Source organism: Acinonyx jubatus, chromosome C1 (assembly GCF_027475565.1).
Source record: "Acinonyx jubatus isolate Ajub_Pintada_27869175 chromosome C1, VMU_Ajub_asm_v1.0, whole genome shotgun sequence".
Taxonomy (NCBI): Eukaryota; Metazoa; Chordata; class Mammalia; order Carnivora; family Felidae; genus Acinonyx; species Acinonyx jubatus.
Window position 1 is genome coordinate 214,970,553 of NC_069381.1, and position 24,133 is coordinate 214,994,685.

At 55.4% G+C, this 24,133-nt stretch overlaps 1 protein-coding gene across 50 annotated transcripts in view; it reads left to right on the forward strand.

Annotated features, from left to right (window-relative positions):
- The window catches only part of LRRFIP1 (LRR binding FLII interacting protein 1), a 139,913-nt gene that overhangs the window by 52,078 nt on the left and 63,702 nt on the right, over nt 1-24,133 (forward strand). For 41 of the 50 annotated variants that reach the window (XM_027046754.2, XM_027046761.2, XM_027046784.2 and 38 more), the window contains exon 2: nt 19,622-19,708. In XM_027046754.2, coding sequence (XP_026902555.1) covers nt 19,622-19,708 — 87 coding nt within the window. Of the gene's footprint in view, nt 1-4,077; nt 4,405-19,621; nt 19,709-24,133 lie in introns of those variants that run through there. The other 9 variants (XM_027046483.2, XM_027046556.2, XM_053216008.1 and 6 more) reach the window with 6 other exon arrangements.

The following is a 24,133-nucleotide window of genomic DNA, read 5'->3' on the forward strand; positions in this document are numbered from 1 at the left end:
TCGTGCTAGGATCCCAGGAAGGGTTTGTCTCTGTGGTTCCGACACGTAGAACCAAACCGCAGCTGGAGGCAAAGCTCGTGAACCTAGCAACAGACCCAACACCATGGAGATGAGTAAACGCAGTTTGGGTGTGGCCATGTTGGTTAAATGTCCTGGCATTTGCCGGTCAGCTCTGCTTCTGCTGTTCCCAGAACCAAGTGAGACTGATCAATTTACCTTTGGCTCATTTCCCAGGGGTCCCTTAAGAAGTTAAGTCCCCGCCGGTGATCTTACTGTACATCGGATAACTGCTTTTTAGATATTGGACATTCAACTTTTGTTGAGGGGGCACAGAGGATCACAAGCAGGGCGACTTCCAGGAATGCCCGAGAAAGTCCAGAGCGTTCAGGAACCCTCACTACAGAGCTCCCAGTGACTGCACGTTCGCTGGTCCTTAACAGCCAGGAAGGGGCAGGAAATCCAGAGTCCACCTGTTAGAAGCAGCACCTTGGCCAAAAAACTGCAGAACTGGGGGGAATTGAACCTGCGTCCCTAACCTCACAACTGCTGCTATAAGGACCTGGGGCAGCACTGGCCCAGTCCAGACGGACAGCCACCCTGTTCTGAGCACATCCCCCCCACCCCGTCATGCCGCTCAGCCCGTGCAAAGACACCCCGGGTTTCTACTGCTAACCTTCCTGAGGATGGAAACCTGGGGCTTGTCTGCTTTCTTCTCACCTGACACTCAGGTGGTTTTAGTTTTGTCTTCTTCAAGGGAAAGGGTGTTGATTACTCTGCCAAGCTGCCTTTCGAGCCCCGAGCACGGGGGAGAAATGTGTATTTGGAGCGAGACATTCGACAGAATGTCACTTTTGACAGCTGTACCCCCTGTCTTCCATGTTTTCCTGCACTTGCCGAAAACAAGCTTGTAGGCTCCTCATTAAGTCCTCACAAGCGGCCTTGCTAAGAATTAAAAAAAAAAAAAAAAAAAAAAAAACCTGCCTGGAAAGGGGGCTTCAATGAAGGACCTTTTCATTAGAGACCTATTTATAATCGAAATCAACAGAAGGCAACGCAACCCCTTGGGCCCCGGGATCTGCACAATAATATTAAGAAGCACGGATTCAGGGCTCCGCTTACAATTTAGGCTCTGACATTCGCCCCGTGGCTGGGAATGGTTCTGGGACTTGGCCGTCTCCCAGGACTCCTGGACTGAGACACGCTCACAAGGGAGCAGTCTCTTATCTGGAAGGATGTTGGGTTAGCAGTTTGCTCTGATGTGCTCCCACTTAGTGGACTAAGAAATCTCTTGTGCACAGACTGTTCTTATTTTACTGCTGGTATTGTTAGTTTATCCCTAGAACTAAAAGTAGCCAGCTTCTTCCTCCCTGATGGTGTCCTGCCACCCAGGGCTTCTGCAGCCGGCCCCTCTTGTAGCTTCTCTGGTCATCCCCATTCTCAGCCATTTTAACTCAGTGTTTTTTGTTTTTTTTAATCTTTATTTAGTTTTGATAGAGAGCGGAAGCAGGCTCCAGGCTCTGAGCTGTCCTCACAGAGCCTGATGCAGGGCTCAAACTCACGAACCGTGAGATCATGACTTGAGCCAAAGCCGGACGCTCAACCGACTGAGCCACCCAGGCGCCCCTATGATTGAAACTTTTGATGTCATTAATTGTTACCTGAAATTATGTTATTGTTGGACTTCTTGCCAGTTTTTTTATTTAAAATTTTTTGTAATGTTTATTTTTGAGAGAAAGAGAGAGAGAGAGAGAGAGAGAGAGAGAGAGAGAGAGAGAATCTTAAGCAGTCTCCACGCTTAGCGCAGATACTGACTAGGGGCTCGATCCTATGACCCCTGGATCATGACCTGAGCAGAAATCAAGAGCCAGACACTCAACCAACTAAGCCACCCAGGCGCCCCTCATTGTTGCCCTGCTTCCTTCCTGCTGTAGAGGAGGACAGGAAGTCCTGGACACCTTGGGTGGGGACTCTGGGGACCATGGGAAGAGAGGGGCTGACCAGCAGCATTGGTTTACCTTTCCATCAGGCCAGCAGGACTGCTCAAAGGGGTCTGTGCGTTGGTACCCTCAGTCCTCCCCTCTATAGCAGGCACTGTCATTATCATTGGCATGTTTCAAATAATCTCCAGACACAGCGCTAAGTAACTTGCTCTCGTGACAGAGCCAGGAATGGGACCAGGGACTTTAATTCCAGAGCCCACTTAACCCCTTCCCTGCTCGGTTTCATGGAGCTGATATTCAGATTGGATGGTGGCTGGAGGTTGGGGAGAATGCAGACATCTGGCATTGCCCCGTCACAGTGCCCTGCTCTGGGAGATGTGGTCATCGAGTTTAGGATGGCAAGTAGCTCTAGAATTTGCCTCCCCAGGTTGGAATATTCAAGCTGACGTCTATCATTCTCACCTGTGAAGTTGCTGCTGCTACCAAAATTATAATTGCTTTCCATGATAAATTCTGTAAGTTCCACACTTGTTTATGTAGAACAGTTTATTTTCTCCAATGAATGTAACTTTCAAGGATCAAGAATTGTACCACACTAACATTTCAAAAGAGGCACAGAATAACAAGAAAACAGGCATTAAAAGGTAGGCGTTTCACTCTTTGAAAGGTCTTTTGGCAAACCTAAAGATCATCCATCAAAGCTTGGCGCGGAGTTCGCCTTCATCAAAGTTGAAGCCTGGTGAATTTCTCCCACATCGGTCAGTCCAGGCGTCTGCTGGGCCTCTCTTTCTGTCGACCCTACTCTCTCCCAGGTCAGGTCCTCTAGTCCATCAGTACCCCCTGTGCCCGCCCACCCTCCAGGTTAACCCCTTCCTTTACGAGCCCACTCCTCTGAAGCCTGGTGCTCCGGCGCGCCCGTCCACCGTGGGAAGGTCAGTGCGCACAGGCCACGCGCTAACATCTGGCGAGAACTGTGGCTTGGCGGGCAGAGTGCGAAATTGGGCTGCTGTACCATCGAAATGTGAATCTGTGGTCTCGCAAGACTTTCTGGAGCCGCCTTTGCAGAGAATTAGGCCAAAGGATTCTATTGAAAACTCCCGTTTTGAGGCGGGGAGGTGGTCTTCCGAGAAGGACCTTCTGGGCAGGAGGGGGCCCGAGCAGCCTCGACCCAGAAGAGGAGGAGGGGCGCAGCCAGGTTCCAGGCACCCCAGGCCCAGGGCCTGGCCAGGGCAGGGTAACATTCCGGTGAAAACCTGCGCCGCGACCTTCCCGTCGCTCCTGCCCCAGCCTGGCGAGGTCTGCTCTGCCCCGAGGACTTTTTAAGGAACGAGCAGCGCGCATCCCGGCGCGGGGACGAGCCCGCTCCGCTCGGCCCCTGCCTCGCACAGCCCTCCCGGCCGGACCCCCGGCCGGTGCACGCAGCCCCCCCCCCCCCCCCCGGCTCCGCGCCGAACCGCTGGCACCCGCCCTCTTTGCTGCGCGGCCGACGCAGTTTTGTGGCTCCGGCAGCCGGCCCCTTGTCGGGGCGACGCGTTAACGGGGTACCCCCGCCAGCAGGTGCTACCGCGCTCGGGCCGAGGTGGTCGCGAACTCAGAAGCTCAGTTTGGCGCGAGTCAGGAGGGCGTCGCGGGGCGGGAGCCGCGGGAAGCGGGGGCGGGGTCAAGGCGGCAGTCCGCCCCGCCCCCCGCTCGAGCCCCGCCCCGGAGGACCCCGCCCCGCGCTGGCTCCTCCCCAGAGGGCCCCTCCCCCGCCCAGACCCGCACGGGCCCCTCCCCAAGCAGACCCCTGTCCCGCGAGCTCTCCACCCGCAAGCCCCCTGTTTCCCCGGCCCCCGAACCTCTCAACTCGCGCTCCCCCGACTCTGGGCGGACAGCCGGGGCGGGGTTGTGGGCGGGCCGGCTGGGGTCTTTTTTTTTTTTTCCTCCCCTCCACCTCCGCCTTTCCGGTGTCGAGCGGCGGGGGTTGGGTGGTGATTGATAACCGCGCAGCTGGGGCGCGGGGCGAGTAGGACGGACGCACAGGGTGGACGGGGGTGGCGGGGGCGCACGCGGGTAGGGGGCGGGGGTGGAAGGACCCTCGGGGGCGGGGCGCGCGGGAGGCAGGGCGGAGGGGGGGGGAACCCTCCGGGGCGGGGCGCAGGGGGCCGGCCCCGGCTCCACCGCCCCCGGGTGCCCCCGCCCCCGACCCGTCCGGCCCCGGCCACCTGCGCCCCGCCCCGGCCGCGCCCGAGCCCGGGAAAGGCGGAGGCGCGCCTCTGCTTAGGGAAGGGCGAGTTCCCGTTGCGACGCGCCGTGTGTGTCCGGGGACAGTCGTCCGCTGCCCTGGGCATCGCGGATCCCAGGACGTTCGCGAGGGCCTTTCCCGGTTGTGCGAGACGGCGCCCCTCTGGCCGGCAGGATGACCAACCCTGCGGCCACGCAGAACAAGGAAATAGACTGTCTGAGCCCAGAAGCCCAGAGACTGGTAAGACGAAAACACTGTCGAAACTTTCGGTTTGCCCCTGGCTGCCCGGGGCAGGGCGCGCCGCCGTCCTCTGGGCCCGGGGAGCTGTGGGGTGGGAGGTGCGGGCCGGAGCGGGCTCTGCCGTCGGGGCGGGCTCTGCTGTCGGGGCTGCGCTCAGGCCCCGAGGGCTCGGCCCCTCCTCTCGCGCCGGGAAGCACGTTTTACCGGCCGGAGCCGCCCCTCACCGGGACCAGGAGGAACGCGGGCGCTCCCCTCTGCCCGTAGCGGTGGCCTTTCGACGCGCTCCGCCCAGCCCGCGACGGCGGTGGACCCAGCGGAGGTCTCAGAGCTGCGCGTGGTCGGGAGTTTCCCATCTCAGCGGCTAGTTTGGTGTTTGACAAAATCCAGCACCTGGGAACTGGTGCCCCCACCCAGAGGCTGACACCTCCAGAGGCTGGGGTAGTTTGCGGTAGTATTTATCCAGCTCTGGATCTTAGGACCTTTGGGGCTGAGCCCCATTCCTCCAAACACCTCCAAGGACCCCTGTCACCTGATCTACTTTGGCTGGTCTCCTGGGGTCTCCAGGTCTGGACAGGCCCGTCCCTCTACGGGATTTTGCAATTACTCAGCTCAGTACCCAGTATTGGGATCCTGTATGTGGGGCTGGTTTGACATTGAAGTTGGACAGGGGGTAGGGTGGCAAAGGTTTGTAATTGCCAGTTTTCATGAAGCTTGTGGTTGACTTCGAATGGGAACATAGGGAGGCAGAGGGGTGCACTTTGGAAAAGAACCATGGTGTCAATGCTACAGACAGGGACCCTAGATTTCCACTTTACTGGGCTTTTGTGGAAGCCTTGATAAAAGTGTGAGCCCAACACAATCACTCCTTCATCAGGCAGGAGTTGATCATCTACTGGGAGTTTGTGGAGGGTCCAAGATAAGACCGCCCTCGCCTTGGAGAGCTTACTGGTAAGCCGGGGAGAGGCGTAGAAATAAATAGACTGTGATGAATAACACTTGAAAGTTACCTTCCTTGGTGAGTACGGTCGGTCAGGTGGATATTTTTAAGGTCTGGTTTAGCGCGTTCCTATGGCCTCATTTTAAACCTCCATGAGCCAGACGTTGAAGCTGGTTCCTACCCCTTAACCTGGCTGGTTTCCAGGGGCCTGGGAGCCTGCAGAGGGATTCTGGTTCACCATCAGGGGAGCTAGAAGGAAGGACGAGAAGGCTGCTGGGAGATGCTGGTGTTTCGCGGAGGGGTCTGGGCAAACCATAGATGGCAGGCGCAGAGTGATGTTAACCTTGGGCAAGAATCGAGCTCAGAGGGACGACGTGCTGGGCAGGGAGCCCTCGAAGGAGGAAAGAATAAACATGGAGAATCAGGATGTGAGGACGGGAGGCACAGGCCACCGGAGAAATGAGGAGAAAGAACCAGTGTGGCCTGGCCCTGGCTGTCGACTCCCCTTCACCCTCACCCCGTGGACTGGATCTGGTTGAGACACACACTTCTTAGAGGTGCTGTGGGACTAGGTGCCAGCGGGTCTGGAGTGGGCTTTGATTGAGGCGCTCCATTGTTCCCCAGCGCCTGGACCCAATACGCTCTGAAAACTGGAAGTTGTTGCCTTTTTTTGGTAAGGTTTATGGCAGAATTCATTTGGCCGGGAGACCTTCCCTGGCTGATGGGAGGCTGTTTTCTATCTTTCTCCCTCTCCTTGTGAATATTCACACATTTCTCTGCAGCCTGTGAATGGCCTTGATTGAGGGCTGTGGCTCCGGGTGGCCACAGACCATACGGTGTTTACAACTTACTGCCCTCCTGAAATCCCAAAACGTTGAATTCTGGTCCCAGGAGTTTCCAACAAGAAACTGTAAACCTATAGGAGTTGTTTGGGTGTTTTTGTTTTTGTTTTTTTTTTTAGTAAATAGTAGCACAAAGTATCTTAGAGTGGGGTTTGGGGAACAGAAATAAAACTCCATGTTTGTTTTATGAGGTTAATGGTCTGATTAAAAGGAAGTTGAACAGTTGGGGGCTCTTTACATAAGTCAGCCCTGGCCCCAGAGCTCCGGGAGAGGCCAGCGTAGAAACCATACATTGCTTGAACTTTTGTAACTTCCTCCTGTTTCCGATGGGTTGTGTTATCTCTGGTCCCTTTCCACATGCTGATTAGCACCAAGCCCTTACAGACCCACCAGCAGTCCTGTCCCGAGAAGGTGGACACAGCCTCCCAAGCCCCGTCTCATCATCACAGATACCTTTGCAAAGGTCCCCCAGGTCTGGGCGAGTGCAAGCATTGACCGGAGTCCGTGCAAAGGCCGTAGGCCCCGCTGTTGCTCAGTCTGAGATTTTGAGCCCTGGAATCATGGTTTGTTTTACATGGGTCATTTTCCCAAGCAGTTAAGGTATAAAAATAGTTAAGTAAGAGCTTTTCCCATAGGATTAAGAGTGGTCTGCTAGGGCAGAGATAGAGACAAAAGTCCCTTTTGCTTTAAGAGTTAGTTTCTGTTCAGCCGAAGCTAACAGACATAGCGGAAGCCTCCTTAGCAACTTTTTTTCTTTTTTAACTAGAAAACCCTTGAGTCTAAACTGCCACTTACACCGAGCACAGGAAATCCAGTTACAAAATAGGTCTCAGGCCAAGTTAGTCGGAGTATTACCTGATTAGAGGTCCTTATCTGGTTTCTACAGAATTGTGAGGCCGAATGTTGGTGTAACATGTTTGTGCCTCAAAAGGCAATGTTCGAGAGGAATTTGTTATCCCTGAAAAATCAGGAGACGTGACTCAGCACAGGCATTGTTTATGACTGGTTACTCAGTGTTTCCAAGTATCTGTTCATATTTAAGAGTATTAATCTTGGAGCCTTGGAGGCCATAAGGTCCAAATTACTAACCTGTTATCGAAATAAGCCTATCACATCCCCCCACTATAGGTTGGACCCGGAGGGTGGGGAGCAGAGGAGTTTGTACTCTGGGCCACCAAAATTTTAGTGGTTTTTTTTTTTTTTCTTTTTTTCTTTTAATAAAGAAGCTCATTTCCATGGAATGGGTTTACTAAATTTTCGTTACTCCTACTTTCCAGATAAAATTATATACATTAGTTTCTTTCTTCCACATGTACATCCATGATGTAATAATTCAAAATTGCCATGCATTTGATCGCAGACCACTACTGAAAACTCCCCTTCCCCTGGCCACATTCCAAAATAAATAAGCAACAAAAACCAACGAGACACGAATGTGTCTTCTGAGACTCCTCCATTCATTCGGGCAAGAGCCAGAGTTCAAGTGGTTTTTTGTTTTCTCCTCGGACAGTAACTGGACAGTGTTAAAGTCATGTAAGTGGTTTTTCCTTGAGTCTAAAGTACAACTACTTTGTAGTGGGGAAGTCATTGAGCCTCACTCGAACAAGGACTTTTTAACCAGAATGTTCCACTTGCATGCTTGCGTGATAGGGCTTGACAAAGCAATGTCATTTCTGGTCCTCATGTCTTTTTCTGTTATCTGGCAAGTAGGTGTGCAATCTTCCAGGGGGGAAGAGAAATAGAGTGGCCTTTTGGTGCGGGCTGGGACCCTCTCCTCCCTCCCCTGAAACTCCCCCCCTGCGTGTTCTCCTGGTGGGCGCCTGACCTCACTTGTCTTCTCCCAGTGCTTTAAAAAATTCTTTTTTAATGTTTATTTTTGAGAGAGACAGGGACAGAATGCAAGTGGGGGAGGGGCAGAGAGCGAGGGAGACACAGAATCCGAAGCAGGCTCCAGGCTCCGAGCTGTCAGCACAGAGCCCGACGCGGGGCTTGAACTTGGGAACAGGGAGATCATGACCTGAGCCGAAGTCGGACGCTCCACCGACTGAGCCACCCGGGCGCCCCTCTCCCGGTGCTCTTAAAGCTGAGTTGTGTTCGCAGCTGGTTGTGTGCTGCTGTGGGAGGTGCTGTGTAAGTATCAGCAGGCAGCACTTCCTGAGCCCTGCGGTGGCCGCCTTGCTACATGTTTTCTGCAGACGTCTTCCCTAGCCCTTGCCGGAACCTTGTCCGGTTGCCTCCACGTACAGATGAAAGGGAAACTGAGGCTCAGAGAGGTCAGGGGACTTTCCCAAGTGCACACAGCCGGCAGGCAGTAGGGCCGGCTCAGACCCAGGCCTGCTGGCTCAGAGCTGCTGCTGAGAACCATTGCCAGTGTATACAGTTTGCAGAAGCGCTGACCGGCCGCTGCTCGGCTGTTCTTGGCAGCCTCTGGGCTGAAGGACGTCTTTTTACTAAGGCAGCCTCTTAGGACACATGCCCTTGCTCCCGAATGCATGGTGAGACGTCCTCGTTGCATCCAACGTTTTGTTGCCCTTCCTGGTAGTTTTCAGACAGAAGAACTTTCAATGGGCTTTATTTTTCTAAATAAGGAAAAGAACAGTAGAAACGAAAGAGCTGCAGAAATTTCGATTTTTCTGTTTTCATCCTGCACTAACTTTGTAACTGTTATGGGTGTCAGCATCCTCCAGAAGCCTCCTTCCTGGGTGCTGTGTGCTTGCGCCCCACCCCACCCAGACAGACAGGCTCCCTGAGAATTGAAGTGGTGTGGGGACGGTTGTAAATAGCCCTGAGCTGCCTGATGTAGGAGCCCTGGTGCTTCTGGTTGTCCTGCCTTCTTTTGAGAAGGAACAGTTCCAATGTTTGGTTTTTAATGTTTATTTATTTTTGAGAGAGAGACACAGAGCACGAGCAGGGAGGGACAGAGAGAGAGGGAGACACAGGATCCGAAGCTGGCTCCAGGCTCCGAGCTGTCAGCGCAGGGCCTGATGGGGGGCTCAAACCCATGAGATCATGACCTGAGCTGAAGTCAGACGTTCAACCAACTGAGCCACCCGGGCGCCCCCAATTTCAGTGTTTTGTGACACCTTAAGGACACGGGGTTTGCAGAGAAATCCGTGAGCAGAACAGGTGAAGGTGAAGGGAGTGGAGCCCTGGTGCACTGGCTGCAACGGGACGGCCACCAGGGTGCTGTCACCTGCCAGTCCCACACTGTTATTTGTGACCACACTGTATTTGTTATTTCTTTATTCCTTTGTAATTCCGGCATGATGAGGCTGTTAAAGGAAATAAATGTGAACATTCTCTCATCTCAGAAGAAAATACAGGAGGTGTTGGCATCAAGAGGGGAAATGTATCTGCACGGAGGGTACCGTGCAACATCCTTCGTCATCGGCATCCGTATGAGTAGTTGCTGAACTCAAGAGGATGATGTGGAGTTTGAGTAAATGTTACTCAAGTCACTGCTGTCGATAAAGTAACATGGATAATTTTGTTCCTGAATAATACCGGTTTGCTATTTTGGGCATGTGGGGTGCTTTTAAGAAGTTCATTACCCAGAAAAACAAAGTCGGGAGATTTCTGGTAGCAAAACGGGGAGAGAGAAGTGACCGTCTCATAGTAGAAACAATTCACTCCTGGTGGAGAGAGAGACACGGTTCTAGAGATGGAGGAAGCTCCCAGAGATCACATAGTCTGATTCCTCCCACTCCCTGTGATGAGGGCTACTGTTCAAAAGTGATGTCCTTTCCAGAAACCACACTCGTAACTCTAGAGCACAAACAGGTAGGTGGGGGAAAGAGGTGATGGGGATTAGGAGGGCACTTGTGATGCACACTTGTGATGTATGGAAGTGTTGACTCACTGTACTGTACCCCTGAAACTAGAATTACACTACGTGTTAATTACCCTGGAAGTAGGATAAGATAACATAAATAAAGAAATATTGCATGATTAATACCAAAAAAAAAAAAAAGGGCAACATACTTTGTCAGAGCCCATATACCTGGTAGACAGTCGAGCCAGGGGGGAAGGCTGGGGCTGGGTGTGTCTGCCTGCAAAAACCCAGAGCCCTGCTGAGGAGCCCGTGCCCGGCCTGCAGAGAGGTGGCACCGAAGTTCTGGCCTTTTCCATCTGGTCCCCTGGTCCGGGCTCCTGGAGGCCCATGGCCCAGCCACCTCAGCCTTGCAAGGTAAAGGCTTCTCTGAAGGCTGATGTTTTATCATAAAATTCCATGATCATTTTACAGTCTACTCCAGAACCCATTGGAGTTGGTGTTTTAGATTACCAGTTAAATGTCAGTCTTTAACTTTCTGTCCTCCAAACCTTCAAGGAAAAATTGACAAAGTGTGTTTTGTTTAGTTTATGGTTCATGCAGCGGCCCCCGGACCCGTGCCCTTAACCTGTACCGGGGCTGTTAGGACAGTGTGGCCGTGCAGTAGAGAGGTTCAGCTCCCCCGCTCCACTCTGCATTTTATCAAAAACTGCGGTCCTCAACCCTGTCAGACCCAGTGCCCCCTTTTTATAGCAAGTTTTTCACATCCTCACTGCTCACCTGAAATGAAGTCTGTAGGTAGTAAGATTTGGTACAGATCATCTCAAGTCAATGTAATGTTTTAACCATAGCGTTGAAATGAAAGCAAACGAAGGTAAATTGCGATAACAGAACGTGGATGTTGATATAGAAACGCTCCGGCCCTGGTGTCCCAGAAGAAGGACGGAGCGGTCACACGTGTGCAGACCTGTGCCCAGCACCATAGCTGCGGGCAGACTGACACAGGCGTGCTCCGTCCCAGGTGCCGCACGTCACGTTGCTCTTGGTGGCTCGACGTTCCAGAATGGGCACCAGCTCTCCGAGAGGTCTGAACAAAGCCAAGTGTAGCCTTCCCTCAATTTTCATGCTGATCACATTCCTGGGATTTGCAGCGGAGGTTGAAACTGCACAAAACATACTTGGATTTTATGTGTCAGGTGGAAGCCATTTGTAGATCCGAAACGGATAGAGTCGTTTTTTTCTGTCCGCCTGGATAGTCCGTGGGAAGGTTCTTTAAGGTGCAGTCCTGCCTGAGTATGGGATGGTCGGCCTGCCATGGCCTGCCCCCTCCCCACTTTTTTTTTTGAGAGAGAAGAAGAGCACGTGTGTGTGTGTGTGTGTGTGTGTGCGCGCGCGCGCACTTGTGCGGGGGAGGGGCAGAAGGAGAGAGAGAATCCCAAGCAAGCTCCACACTCACGTGGGGCTCGCCACGACCCTGGGATCATGACCCGAGCCGAAATCAAGAGGCGGTCGCTCAACCGACTGAGCCACCCAGGTGCCACCACCCTGCCCCTTAAATGTCATCAGTGCCTGCCTCCACTCACTGTGACCTCCCAGCAACACACCCCAAGTTCCCAAAATGCCCTCTGCAGGGTTGGCACCGCCCCCACTGATAATTGCCATGCCAAAGCATCTTCCCCTCCATGGTGATTGTAGTTACAGACATGTCCCTAAACGTAGGCCCCCTCTTTGGGGAAAAACATACAGTAATTGTGTAAGCAAGGGTTTGGGGAAGATGAGCAATTTTTTTTTTTTTTTTGACATGCACGTGATGGCTGAGGGACCCGGGGCGGTGGGTGCCTGGCACAGAGGCGACCTGAGCCTCAGTTGTGAGCTGCTGGCTGAGCACGATCCCCTCCCTGTTGGCACCCCTGCGGGAGAGCGTGTCCCTAATCCCACCTGCTTGCTTTGAATAGCGACCCACCTTTAGAACCTACTGTACGTGAGGGGTTGGGAAAACAGAAGTTTCTGGCTGTTGCTACTTCCTGGAACAAAGGCCGCTCTGGAGAGGGATTCTGCACAGCTGTCCACTCTCAACGGGAAATGTGCGCGACGTTAGAAGGCGCTTCCACGCGGGCCTGTGTGGACTCGGGGGTTTCAGGCCTGCCCATCAGGAGCTGCGTTCCTCTGTCCTGGGGAAGAATCACATGGGCAGAAGTGCTCTGCTGCTTTCTTTCTTTCTTTCTTTTTTTTTAATTTTTTTAAATGTTTTTATTTTGGGGGGTGGGGGGTTGGAGGGACAGAGAGAGAGGGAGACACAGAATTGGAAGCCGGCTCCAGGCTCCGAGCTGTCAGCACAGAGCCCAATGCGGAGCTCGAACTCACAGACCGCGAGATCATGACCCAAGCCAAAGCCGGATGTTCAACCGACTGAGCCACCCAGGCACCCCTAGTGAACTTTAAATACGTCCTTAAACTTTCCCCGAGAGCTTATGAGTTATAGTTACATTATGTGGCCTGGAGGAAAAAAGTCTGGTTTTCAGTTGTGCTGGAGTCTAAAGCCCGACGGCCAAAGCGAATGTGTATAATCAATGCTAAAGCTTCCTCCTAACTTTGGGATGCTGTTCAGCCGACAGACCGATCACTTGTGTTTCTGCACAGCCCGTGCGGCTCATTTCCACTTTACGTCTGAGGAGACTAAGGAGGCGGCAGTTGCTGGGGTCCCCAAGGCCTGGGCCCTCTCCGTTGACCCCGGCAGTGTTCTAGCTGTGTGGCGAGTCCCCTCCCACACACCTGTTCTCGGATGGCTGCACCCAGCGTCACAGAGCACGCAGTCACCTCGCACGTCAGCAGCGTGCACGAGGGTGCCCTGGGCTCTGCACTGAGGCCGTGGCGGCCGGCTTCCGGCACCTTCACCCTGGTGCCTGTCCAGGCCCCAGGGCTTTCCTCACGTAGCTGGAGGAAGTGAAGGAAGCGTGTCTCGGTCCCCTTTCTCAAGCTGGCCCCAGAGTTGTGGCTCATGAACCCCTTCCCGCTCCCACGTAGGGTTCTAGAAGCCCTGGGAGGGCCCGCAGAGTCCAAGAGCGGAATAACATTTCCCGTGACTGCAGGATGAGACGGCTTGGGAGACCGAATTCCACACTGTGCTCGAATCCCAGGAAAGCCTGGAAGCTCGGGACACGTACACACAGAGCCGGGCTTCCCTGTAGCAGCTCAAGGCTCTGCAAGGGACGCAGTCTCCCTCCTCCCCCGCCAGCTCCTGCTCTCAGCCCTTCTGTTCTAGCGGGTACTCCTCAGGTCCCCGTACCTCGAGGGTCATCACGCGGGGTCCTCCGGGTGGTTAAATGGGGAGGAGCCACGAGGGCCTTAGAGCCCCCAGATGCCACTGGAATTGGGGTGCAAGGTGTTGGGGGACGGGGTGTGGCAGCATCTCTGTCCCCACCCCCAGCCCGGCTGCAGGAAGGTGAGGTCGGCCAGGGCGCAGGGCATTTGGGAGCCTCTTTGCCGAGGCCTGCCTCCTCCCTCCTCGTCCTCCTCACGTCCCCGCGCAGGACTTCTCTTTACAGTTGTCCTCAGCCTCAGACCGCAGCTGAGCGGGGCTGTCCCTGAGCTCCTGCCTCACCTTGGGATGACGCATCCGTCACGGCCTGGACCGTCTGATGCCCCGAGCAGGAGGCCTGTCGCGGTGTCAGCGCAGAACGGGTGCGTCTGGCTCTTCCCCCGCTGCCCTCTGTGTCCTGCTCGGTGGACTCGGCTTCTGCTCTGTGGCCCGCTGTGGGACCAGAGCCCGTCGGGGCTGTCGCCGTGGTGTAGTGACCCCACCCTACAGGATCCTGCTTTCCCCCCGGACTTCACCTGCTCCCCAGCCCGGCCAGGCCCATGCTGCGGGGACAGGGCTAGCGGGGGAGAAGCGTCCCCCCACCACCCGGGCGCCCCTGCGGCCAGCCCCGGGCTGGGGGCCTCTGTGGCTGCGGGGACCCCACCGGGAGACCCAGGGCGTGCGGGCCGTTTGTTAGGAGGCCTGGGGTCAGGCCCGTGCCGCTGTGTGCGCAGCATCTCCCCCGCTGTACGCGACACCGTGGCGACGGAGGGCTGTCGTGTCTGCAGTAAAATAAACCGTGAACGCGGAACTTCGAAGGGTTCAGCCTTTTAGAATTATTCTAAGGCCACTGTGGCGATGAGTGGAGGCTTCTGACCGTCTCCGTCATCGGAGGGCGCCTCACTTTAAAACCTAGCATCTCAGGGGGCCTGGGGGGCTCAGTGGAGCGTGCGACCCTTCATCTCGGGGTTGAGTTAGAGCCCCATGCTGGTTGTAGAGATTACTAAACAAATAGAATCTTTAGACAAACGAAACAGGGTCAGTAAAGCTCCGTCTGTGGGGTTCCCAGCCAGGGCAGGGGGCCCCTGGGGGCGAGGGCACTTGCATTCTGGCCAGGAGCCTGGATCTCATCCCGTGCCTGGCTGGATCAGCTCTCCCCTGCCCTGCCCCCGACCCGCAGGGGCCTCGGGAGTAGAGGGGGACCCTGGCTGGGGGAGCGACAGGGGTTTCCAGCAACAGAACCAGGGCCACCTTCCAGCAGCAGTGAGCAGGGTTTGGGTTTGGCGGCTCCTTCATTACCTTCCTTCCTCTCTCCCTCTGCCTGCCTCCCCCCTTTCTTCCTTCCTTTAAAATGTTTGCTATTCTGAAAGCTGTCAAACACAGAAGGGATGACAGAAAGCAGAGGTCCTTCTCACACTTGAGCAAGTGCCTGCGCCCCCCCCCCCCGCGTCCCCCACCAGGGACATGCTGATTCTCCCCCAAGAGCGTCTGGGTGGGGTGATTCTGCATCTCTAACTGTTCCCAGGTGTGCTGAGGGGTGGGGGCATGCTGTGACAGCTAGGTCCCACCAGCCAGCCCCAGCACTTGTCAGCTCACAGCCATTTAGACCCCGCCCACTCCCCCCCTCCCCCCCAGCTCCTCTCGTTATTAGAAGGCAAGGCCTAGGGAGCTTATCATTTCTTCTTAAACGCTTTAGTATGTTTCGCAACAAAGACACAGTGGGGTGCAAGAGGAGGCTTGGGGCCCAGAGCTCGAGCCTTTTCTGGAGCCCTCACCCCCCGCCCCGGGGGGGCGGGAGCTGAGGGCTTGGTACCCTTTTCCTGTTGCCTCCTGTAGGAAGGGAAGAGGGCAGGCCAGGACCCAGGAGGAAGGGCCTGCTGCTGCCCTAGCAGGTCCCAGAAGGAGCTTGGTCCCAGGCCGATCGGTGCAGCATCCGAGGAGCTCCCCAGGAGCTGAGGGTGATCGAACAGACCCCTCGCCCCTCGCTGGGCAGTGTGTGAACTCCCGTTTTCCAAGCTTGCTGTTTTGAAGCACTGTACGGTTTGTACCTCTCCACCTTGCCACTCCTTCCCCTGTCAGCATACCCCCCCCCCCCCCCCCGGGCCTGGCTTTCTCCTCCGGAGACTGGGGACCCACCCTGCAGCCTGAAGGCCCTGCTCTGGCTGTGTCTGAAGGTGTTACCAGGTTGGGTGGCCCTGGCTGGCGATCACCAGTAGCCGCGGTCCCCACAAGTGGAGAGCAGAAGTGAAAGTAAGTGTTTGGAAACTCTCATGCAGTCAGACGTGGCTGTGAGTTTGTATTTCACAAAAGCGTGGGTGGTGATGGGTTTGTCCTGAACCACAGAAGCATTGGCCTGAGGCCCACGGAGCCCCAGACCTGTTGCCTGGAGGGGGGCAGGTGGGAGGCAGCAGTGGGCCTCACAGGAGAGGTTGGAGGGGAATGAATTCTCGTTTCCTTATCATTGTGGCGGACCATAGCTGTTTTGTGTTTTGTGTTCATTTAATGACTTGATCATATCACATATTTTCTCTGGAGACTTTGCACTGATCGTTTGAGTGATCATGGTCTCTTGGGCTGTGGGTCAGGCTCTTGCGTGTTCTTGGAAATGTCAGCGTTTTTAGGATGAATCATGTTGTCAAAACCCTACGATTTTTCGTTCAGGCATCTCCGGCCAGGGTCAGGGTTGTGATGTTGATTGCAGTTCTGTGCTCACAAAGTTGGCTGTGCCGAGGTTTTGGACTACTTTAAATGTTGGCCCGTATGTCTGTGGGTTTTTAATTAGCCGATTCCCAGAAGCAAGCATGGCTGTGACCACTTCCTGTGCCATGGACGTCTTGCTTCCCACGTACGAGTCCCACGAGGATCCTGGGAGATGGAGCTGTGCCCACGGCGGCCATTGCCAGGACATGAGATTGTACCGAATTACGTATTTACCTCCTTTCTAGATTCTAAACCGAGGTAGACTGAAGGGCGCCTGGGTGGCTCAGTCGGTTGAGTGTCCGACTCCTGATTTTGGCTCAGGTCGTGAGCTCATGGTCGTGAGATCAAACCCCGCATCGGGCTCTGCCCTGAGTGTGGAGGCTGCTTGGAATTCTCTCTCTCCCTCTCTCTGCCCCTTCCCTGCTTGCTCTCTCTTTCTCTCTCTCTCAAAACAAATAAAAAGCTTAAAAAAAAAAAGAATACTATTTTTAAAATGTAGATTGACTACAGTCGCTGTGTCTTCGAGGTTGGCCGGGCGTCCTCAAGAGGAATTTACTGCATAACTTGGTTCATTCAAATGCGTCCCTGTCATCCCAAGCCCAGGTCCCTCAAGTTGGGGGCTGGTGGCTTTCAGTGCCATTATCCTCACGGCTGGGACGGACTTCCTGGGCTGGACATGAGGGCCCCCACGGGTGGGTGGGCCATGACAGGAGCCTTTTCCTGGGTGGGGGGAGGCCCCCAGGACTAGCCGCTGAGGTCTGACGGGATATTGTACTGGAGGCCTGTCCGTCCGGCAGGGCGGCCACTCCAGGCATCGGGTCTGTCCACGTAGGTGAGCTCTTCAGGGATCTTCGGCCCGGTCCCAAGCAGAGCTGGACCGAAGATGGGCGGGATGGGGGTGCGCGACCCCTCAGGTCAGAGACACGAGCACCGTGAGAGTAGGAGTCCTCTGAGACCCCACCTCCCCGTCCTCGTTATCTGTCGCCTCGTAGCAAATACTCACACACCTGAAATAGCACACGTGTCTCATCTCAGTGTCTTGGGTCAGAAGCCGTAAGTGGAGGACTCTTGATTGCAGCTCAGGTCCTGATCTCACAGTTCGTGAGCTCAAGCCCCACGTCGGCTCCGCACTGACAGTGTGTGGAGCCTGCTTCTTATTCTCTCTCTCCCTCTCCCTGGCCCTCCCGCGCCCACACTCGCTATCTCTAAAATAAATCAACCTGAAAAAAAAAAAAAAAAAAGACGTCCAGGCGCAGCTTACTGGGTCCCGCGCTCAGGGCCTCACAGGCTGCAGTCATTTCTGGAGCCTGAGGTCCTCTCGAGCTCACATGGCTGTGGGCAGAATCTAGCTCCTTAGTGTTGCAAAACCAAGCTTCCCGTTTTCCTACCGGTTGTCAGCCGGCCGGGGGTCCCTCTCGGCTCTTAGAGCTCACCTGCAGGTCCTTGTCGTGTGACCCCTCCCGGGCCCTGTCACACATGCCAGCTTGAGAGTCCGTCTGACTTCCAGTCCCTCTTTTAAACTTTTCTTCTTTTTTTTTTTTTTTACCATTTTATTTATTTCTGAAAGAGAGAGAGAGAGCATGAGCGGGGAAGGGGCAGAGAGAGAGGGAGACACAGAATGTGAAGCAGGCTCCAGGCTCCAAGCTGTCAGCACAGAGCCCGACGCGGGGCTCGAACTCACGGACCGCGAGATCATGACCTGAGCCGAAGTTGGACACCCAACCGACTGAGCCCCCCAGGCACCCCCGCCCCAGTCCCTCTTTTAAAGGTCTCATCTGATTAGGTGAGGCCCACCCAGGATAATCTATCTTTTGATTAACTCTTGAGTCAGCTGATAAGGAACCTTAATTACTTTTGCATTTCTCTTTGCCATGTGATGTAACCTGGTCACAGGACGGGCGTCCGTCACTCTTGCAGTGCGGCTCACTCTCAAGGGGAGAGGATTATGTGGGAGTCTCAGGGACCCCCGAGGATTGGGCCTGCCGTACTCCTCTCGGCCTGTGTGCCCCTGCAGCCCTCTTCCCTCTGTCCCCTTTCTTGCTTCTCACATTCCCACTCTGCCCCTCCCCTTCTCCCTCCCCCATGACCTCCCTTCTCTTTTCCCTGATCCCCTCCCCTGTTCCTCCCACCCGAGCTGAGGCCATAGCTGTCTGGTCTGTGCCGGCTTAGACAGGGAGCCAGCAGGCAGGGAGCCCACGCCTCCCCCCAGGAAGACAGGGAGGCAGGCTGCACTCAGTGTGAACCTCGCCCTCTTGCTGGCCCGGCCCTGGGCTACGGCATCACAGCATGGCCGGATATCTGTCAAGTGAACCCCCCACCCCTCCCCTTGAGCTTTGCCGGATCTTTTTATAGACCCCGAGCGCCCCTTCACACGGTGTAATGTGATTTACAGAATTGAAAATGGCCCCGAGGTATCAAAGTTCTGAGGCTGCTGCGATTTTTGACGCCCCTGACTTGAGGGACCTGGGCTGGGACTGATAAAGGAACCATGAGAATGAACCAAGTTAGAACAGATTCCTTATGAGGACACACACCGGCCGACCTCTGACAGATCAGCAGTGGTCAGTTTTCAAGTTGATGAGCACTTGGACAGAAGATGCATTTGTAATTCAGTACAAGTGTGGCGGGGGTGGGGGGGTGGACACCGCCCCCCGACGTGAGCCTGGTCCTTTGAGAGAAGCTGGACAATGACCCTTGGGCCCCCTCCTGCTTGCTGGCCCCACACCACGCTAGAAGTACTTGGCCGTCTGTCCTGGCCCTGCTTTAAGGTCTGAAACTGTATCTACAGAACTGTTGGTGGAAGAATTACAAGTGTATCCCCCCCCCCCAAATTAAGTGGAAAGAAGGTGGGTTGTGTTTGGCCCCAAAAAGCCTGCATGGTGCACCTGCACCAGTTACCTGACTAGCCCTCCACTGTATCAGCTGACGTGGTGCATAAACGTGACATTTGTAAAATTGGGAAGCAGTGTTCAAGCGGCAAGTTCCATGGCGGTGGGCAGCCCATCAGCCAGAAACACTCTGCCACCATCTCGGTTCTCTCGATAAAAAAGATGGGCTTCCCAGCACTGCAGGCGGCCACGGGGAACTGAGGCCAGCAGGGTGTCCTGAGAGCTGACCAGACGGGAGTTGTGGAAAGCAGCAGTCCGAGTCCCAGCCCCTGGAGACCGGTCTGGCAGCCTCTCCAGGCCTCTGCTTCCTGCTCTGTAAAGGGAGGGGTTGAGCCGGTGGCCTGTGGCCATGCCCAGCTCTAATGTTTGCTTCCTGCAATGGTGTGTCAGAGCTCCAGAGGAAGGCACACTGCCCAGCCCTGCCGCTTACGCGCTGTGCGACCTTGGTTAAGTTACCCTCTCTGTGCCAGTTTCCTCGTCTGTAAACCGGGGATGGTAACAGTATCTACCTAACGGCACTGTTGCAAGGAGCATACGGCATGACACAAAAAGCCCTTAGAACAGCATCCACTCGGCGTTTAGCAAGGGCTCCGTAAATGGTAGGCATCCTTGTTACTGTAACTATTGCTGCTGTCCCTCCCTATGACCCCTAACTCTTGTCAGTTTGCAGTGTGTTCCTGTATGTTTATTAAGCCCTGAACAAAGTCTCTTGCAACATCCTCGTCGTTAACGGTGGGAAGGAAGCGCTGGTCTGTCTGCTGATAAAACTCGTGTCTGTTTCAGGCGGAGGCGAGGCTGGCTGCGAAGCGTGCGGCCCGCGCCGAGGCCCGAGAGATCCGAATGAAGGAGCTGGAGCGACAGCAGAAGGAGGTAACGCGGCTCCATTATTTATTTTAGGGAGAGTGTGCAAACACAGGCACCTGTCCCGTTGACAGTGCCCGCGATTGGAATGCACTGTGCCTGTGACTTTGTTCAAGGTCAGGCCAGGGAGCGCGCATAGCGCGGATACCAGACGTGCCTGTCCCAGGCCTCGATGTGCTGGATCCCGAGACGGCCCCCCCGCACGGCCACTTGCCTGCAGACGTCTCCCAGCCCAGGCTTCCGGCTGAAAGGGGCCGAGAGTCGCTGGCTCTGAACTTCGAGGTCCAGCCGTCGAGCTAGAATCTTGAGCCTCTGAATTAAAATGTGAAGGAACGGGTTATTGTTTTTTTAAACTAAGCAAACTGTTTGTTGAAAAATACTTCCCCTGTGGTTTTTACGTGTTTTAATAGGTTTCGTGATGACTGAGGCCCACAGGCGGGGGAAATAACCAGGGAAGTGGATGGTAACGTCCCACCCCGGGAGCGTGGACAGTAATGTGTTTACATACCTGTTAATGCTGTTTGCCGCTTATTTTCATAACCTTGGGCTGGAGCCTGAGCCGTGTGGGCAGGATGAGGACTCTTGAACTCAGAGCAGAGAGCTTTCCCCTGAGCTTGAGGTCAACACGGAAGAAGCAACTCCCCGTCCACCTGACCTGTGTCCTCTACGGGTCACACCCTGCGGGGACATCCACACCGGGCACCGCTTGAAGGCTTTGAGTGTATCGTGTCGCGGGGAGGTGGCCGGGCGCTTTGCCCGGGGCTGATTGCACACAGCCAGCATTTCGAAGTTGAGCCAGTGTTTTAAAGCCTGTGAGATTTCAGATAAAAACCTGGATTTCCAGTTTCTCCTAAAATCACCGCAGATTCCGCCACACAGCCTCGCGTTCCCTGTAGGGTGAGACCCGGCCACCAGCCCCAGGTGTCCTTTGTCATTTCCCTGCCTGCAGAGTGTGCAGTCCACGCTGTGGAGCTACAGAAGCAGGGAAGGGGCACGGCCACGTTTGGATTTGGGGAAGAAATCTCTTCCGTGGGGTTTGAACGTGACTAGACCAGGCCAGAATGTTACTTAGGAGAATCCGACCACAGGCCGGATGTCCCTGCAGTGATGAGGACAGGCGGGAATGTGGATCCCGCCCCCGCCCCCCCCCCGGGAAGGGCCACACCACACCAGCAGTTCCTGGGAGTGACCCAAGCAGATGAGGGTCAGTCACACTTCTGCGGTAGCTTAGCCCTTGTCCTGTGTTGACGCCGTGAATGAAGACGGAACAAATATTTGCAAGTAAATCACCACGTTCTCTCTCCTCGTTAGAAATACACACACAGTTGTGAGCCTGCCTCTAGAATTGACTTTGTTTTTTTGTCCTTTTTTTCTCTTAATTTATGCAGAGCACGGATTTGGCCCCTTCTCAGTGCCTTCCCCCAAGAATCACGTGTGTCCTTTTCAAACTGGATATAGGCGCTCTTGAATTTTCATGTTAATTATCCGGCCTCGACTGTTGAGCTGATGGCTAACATGAAGCCCCCTCCCCTCCCGTTGTGTCAGGGGTGAGCTTCGGCTCGGACCGGGATGGGGACCTGACTGATCCCCACCTGTGAACCCCAGGGTACCGGTCACACCAGGAGTGACTATTGAAAGTCATTCAAAGAAGCATTTTCAGGAACATCTCTGGAGAGAAGCGTTTGAACGAGAGGTAGAGATGAAGTATAGGTGTTGCTGGTAGACTTTGTCACATACCTGAGACAGTGTCACCTGTGCTGTAGGACCCACCCAGACGCCAGGCACCTTCCGTGCACTCAGATGCTGGGATTAATAGTAACCAGAGGCCGCCTAATGAAAACGTTCTCTTAGCCTGCACTGGTTTTTAAAAATTAGGTATTTTTCCTTTTTCAAATGCTTTTCTCTTAAAATGTTTCTTTTAACGTTTATTCATTTTTGAGAGACAGAGCAAGCAGGGGAGGGGCAGACAGAGAGAGGAGACACAGAATCCGAGGCAGGCTCCAGGCTCTGAGCCATCAGCACAGAGCCCGACGCGGGGCTCGAACTCACGGACCGCGAGATCATGACCTGAGCCGAAGTCGGACGCTCAACCGACTGAGCCCCCCAGGCACCCCCTCCAATGCTTTTTTCAAATTGCTGGGTATCAATTGCTCTTTAGAATGTTTCTGTTCGTTCAGTGGATGTTTGCAAGCCCCTTGTGTGCAGGACGCTGTTGCCCCGACCTGGCTTCAGAAAGGAATGGGGCAGTGGGGGCAGTAAGGTGTTAGTGCCACGGGCCACCAGCATGGCCGGGAGCTGCGCCAGTGCCTGGGGCGACGGCTGCCTCGCTGCCCAGGGCCAACGGCCCTGACCTCTCGCCCTCCCGCCTTCTCGGGGCTCATTTGGTTTTAATCAGCTCCCCTGGTTCTCCCGCGGCCCCCAGTCATTGTATTCAGGTCATAAAAGACCTGTAAGAACAACTTCCCAGCACATCTTTCACCTCCGCCCGGTTTGGCCACAGTTGGTGGCATCTTGGTGCTGTCAGTGTTTCGGGTGGCCCGTGGCTGCCTCTGAGCCCCATTGCTGGAGCGGACGCAGCAGGCTGGGGAAGGAGACGGCCGTGACGCCTGGGTTTCCAGGAGGGCGTCAGTGATCATTTTGTCACTGTCCTCGAGGGTGTTCGCTAAGAATAAGATGGGAGATTTCTACAGAACCAAGGCGGGAAGGAATCATGCAGGGTGTGCCTTCCCATCTGCCTTCCAGACTCCACGTGTAGATAAAGTGTGTCCTCTCCCGAATTGATTTAAATACAAGCCTGCTAACATATGTGGCCTGTCAGCCAGACAGTCCTCTGGCAGAAGTTCTTGATTTAGCAAATGAAAGTTAAAAAGAGTTGAGGCCTGAAAGCCCCTCTCTGAGCGGCCTCCTTAGAAGCCTCCCTCAGGCTGGGGGTGGCCCTCGCAGCAGCCGTGTGAGGCCAAGGCCCCCATGGTGCACACGGACACGGGAGCCCGGTCCTGGCCGCAGGGCGTTGGGAGCCGGGCCTGTGCAGGGGCACTGCCCAGCTCCTGTGCGGCACGGGCCGCCCCCAGCGTTCAGTGCCCACTGAGGAGCTCGGCTTTGCAAAGGAAGCCTGGTTAAAACCAGGGATCTGATCACAAAGGCCACAGTCGGCCTCCTGGGTCTTACGCACAGGTATCGTTCCATTAGTACCCACGTTGGAGTTTTGAAATTCTCCATTTTAACAAGATGTGACAGCTTTGTAATGATTCAGGTCCAACGGAACGTCTCACCGGGAAGCAGGTGGTCGTTTGGGTCCTGTTGGTATTCACACAGTCGCACAGCAGAGGCACGTTCAGGCCTGGGAGCGGGTCCCCCGAGTGTGGGTTTGAGTTGTGAGAAGACCAGCGGGAAAGCTTGGCTTTACTTGTGAGAAAGTGCCTCAGGTGGACACTAGCTTCTTAATTTCCCTTCCCAGTGTGACTTCACCCTTCTCCCCGGGTGGCCTCACCCTCCTCCCCGTGTGGCCTCACCCTCCTCCCCGTGTGGCCTCACCCTCCTCCCCGTGTGATCTCACCCTCCTCCCCGGGTGACCTCACCCTCCTCCCGGTGTGGCCTCACCCTCCTCCCCGTGTGATCTCACCCTCCTCCCCATGTGACCTCACCCTCCTCCCCGGGTGGCCTCACCCTCCTCCCCGGGTGGCCTCACCCTCCTCCCCGGGTGGCCTCACCCTCCTCCCCGTGTGGCCTCACCCTCCTCCCCGGGTGACCTCACCCTCCTCCCCGTGTGGCCTCACCCTCCTCCCCGTGTGATCTCACCCTCCTCCCCATGTGACCTCACCCTCCTTCCCGTGCGTGTGATCTCACCCTCCTCCCCGGGTGGCCTCACCCTCCTCCCCGTGTGACCTCACTCTCCTCCCCGGGTGACCTCACCCTCCTCCCCATGTGACTTCACCCTCCTCCCCGGGTGGCCTCACCCTCCTCCCCATGTGGCCTCACCCTCCTCCCCGTGTGATCTCACCCTCCTCCCCGGGTGACCTCACCCTCCTTCCCGTGTGTGTGATCTCACCCTCCTTCCCGTGCGTGTGATCTCACCCTCCTCCCCGTGTGACCTCACCCTCATCCCCGTGTGACCTCACCCTCCTCCCCGTATGGCCTCACCCTCCTCCCCGTGTGATCTCACCCTCCTCCCCGTGTGACCTCACCCTCCTCTCCGTGTGATCTCACCCTCCTCCCCGTGTGACCTCACCCTCATCCCTGTGTGACCTCACCCTCCTCCCCGTGTGATCTCACTCTCCTCCCCGTGTGACCTCACCCTCCTCCCCATGTGACCTCACTCTCCTCTCTGTGTGATCTTACCCTCCTCCCTGTGTGACTTCACCCTCCTCCCTGTGTGATCTCACCTTCCTCCCCCTGTGATCTTACCCTCCTCCCTATATGGTTTCACAGACATCA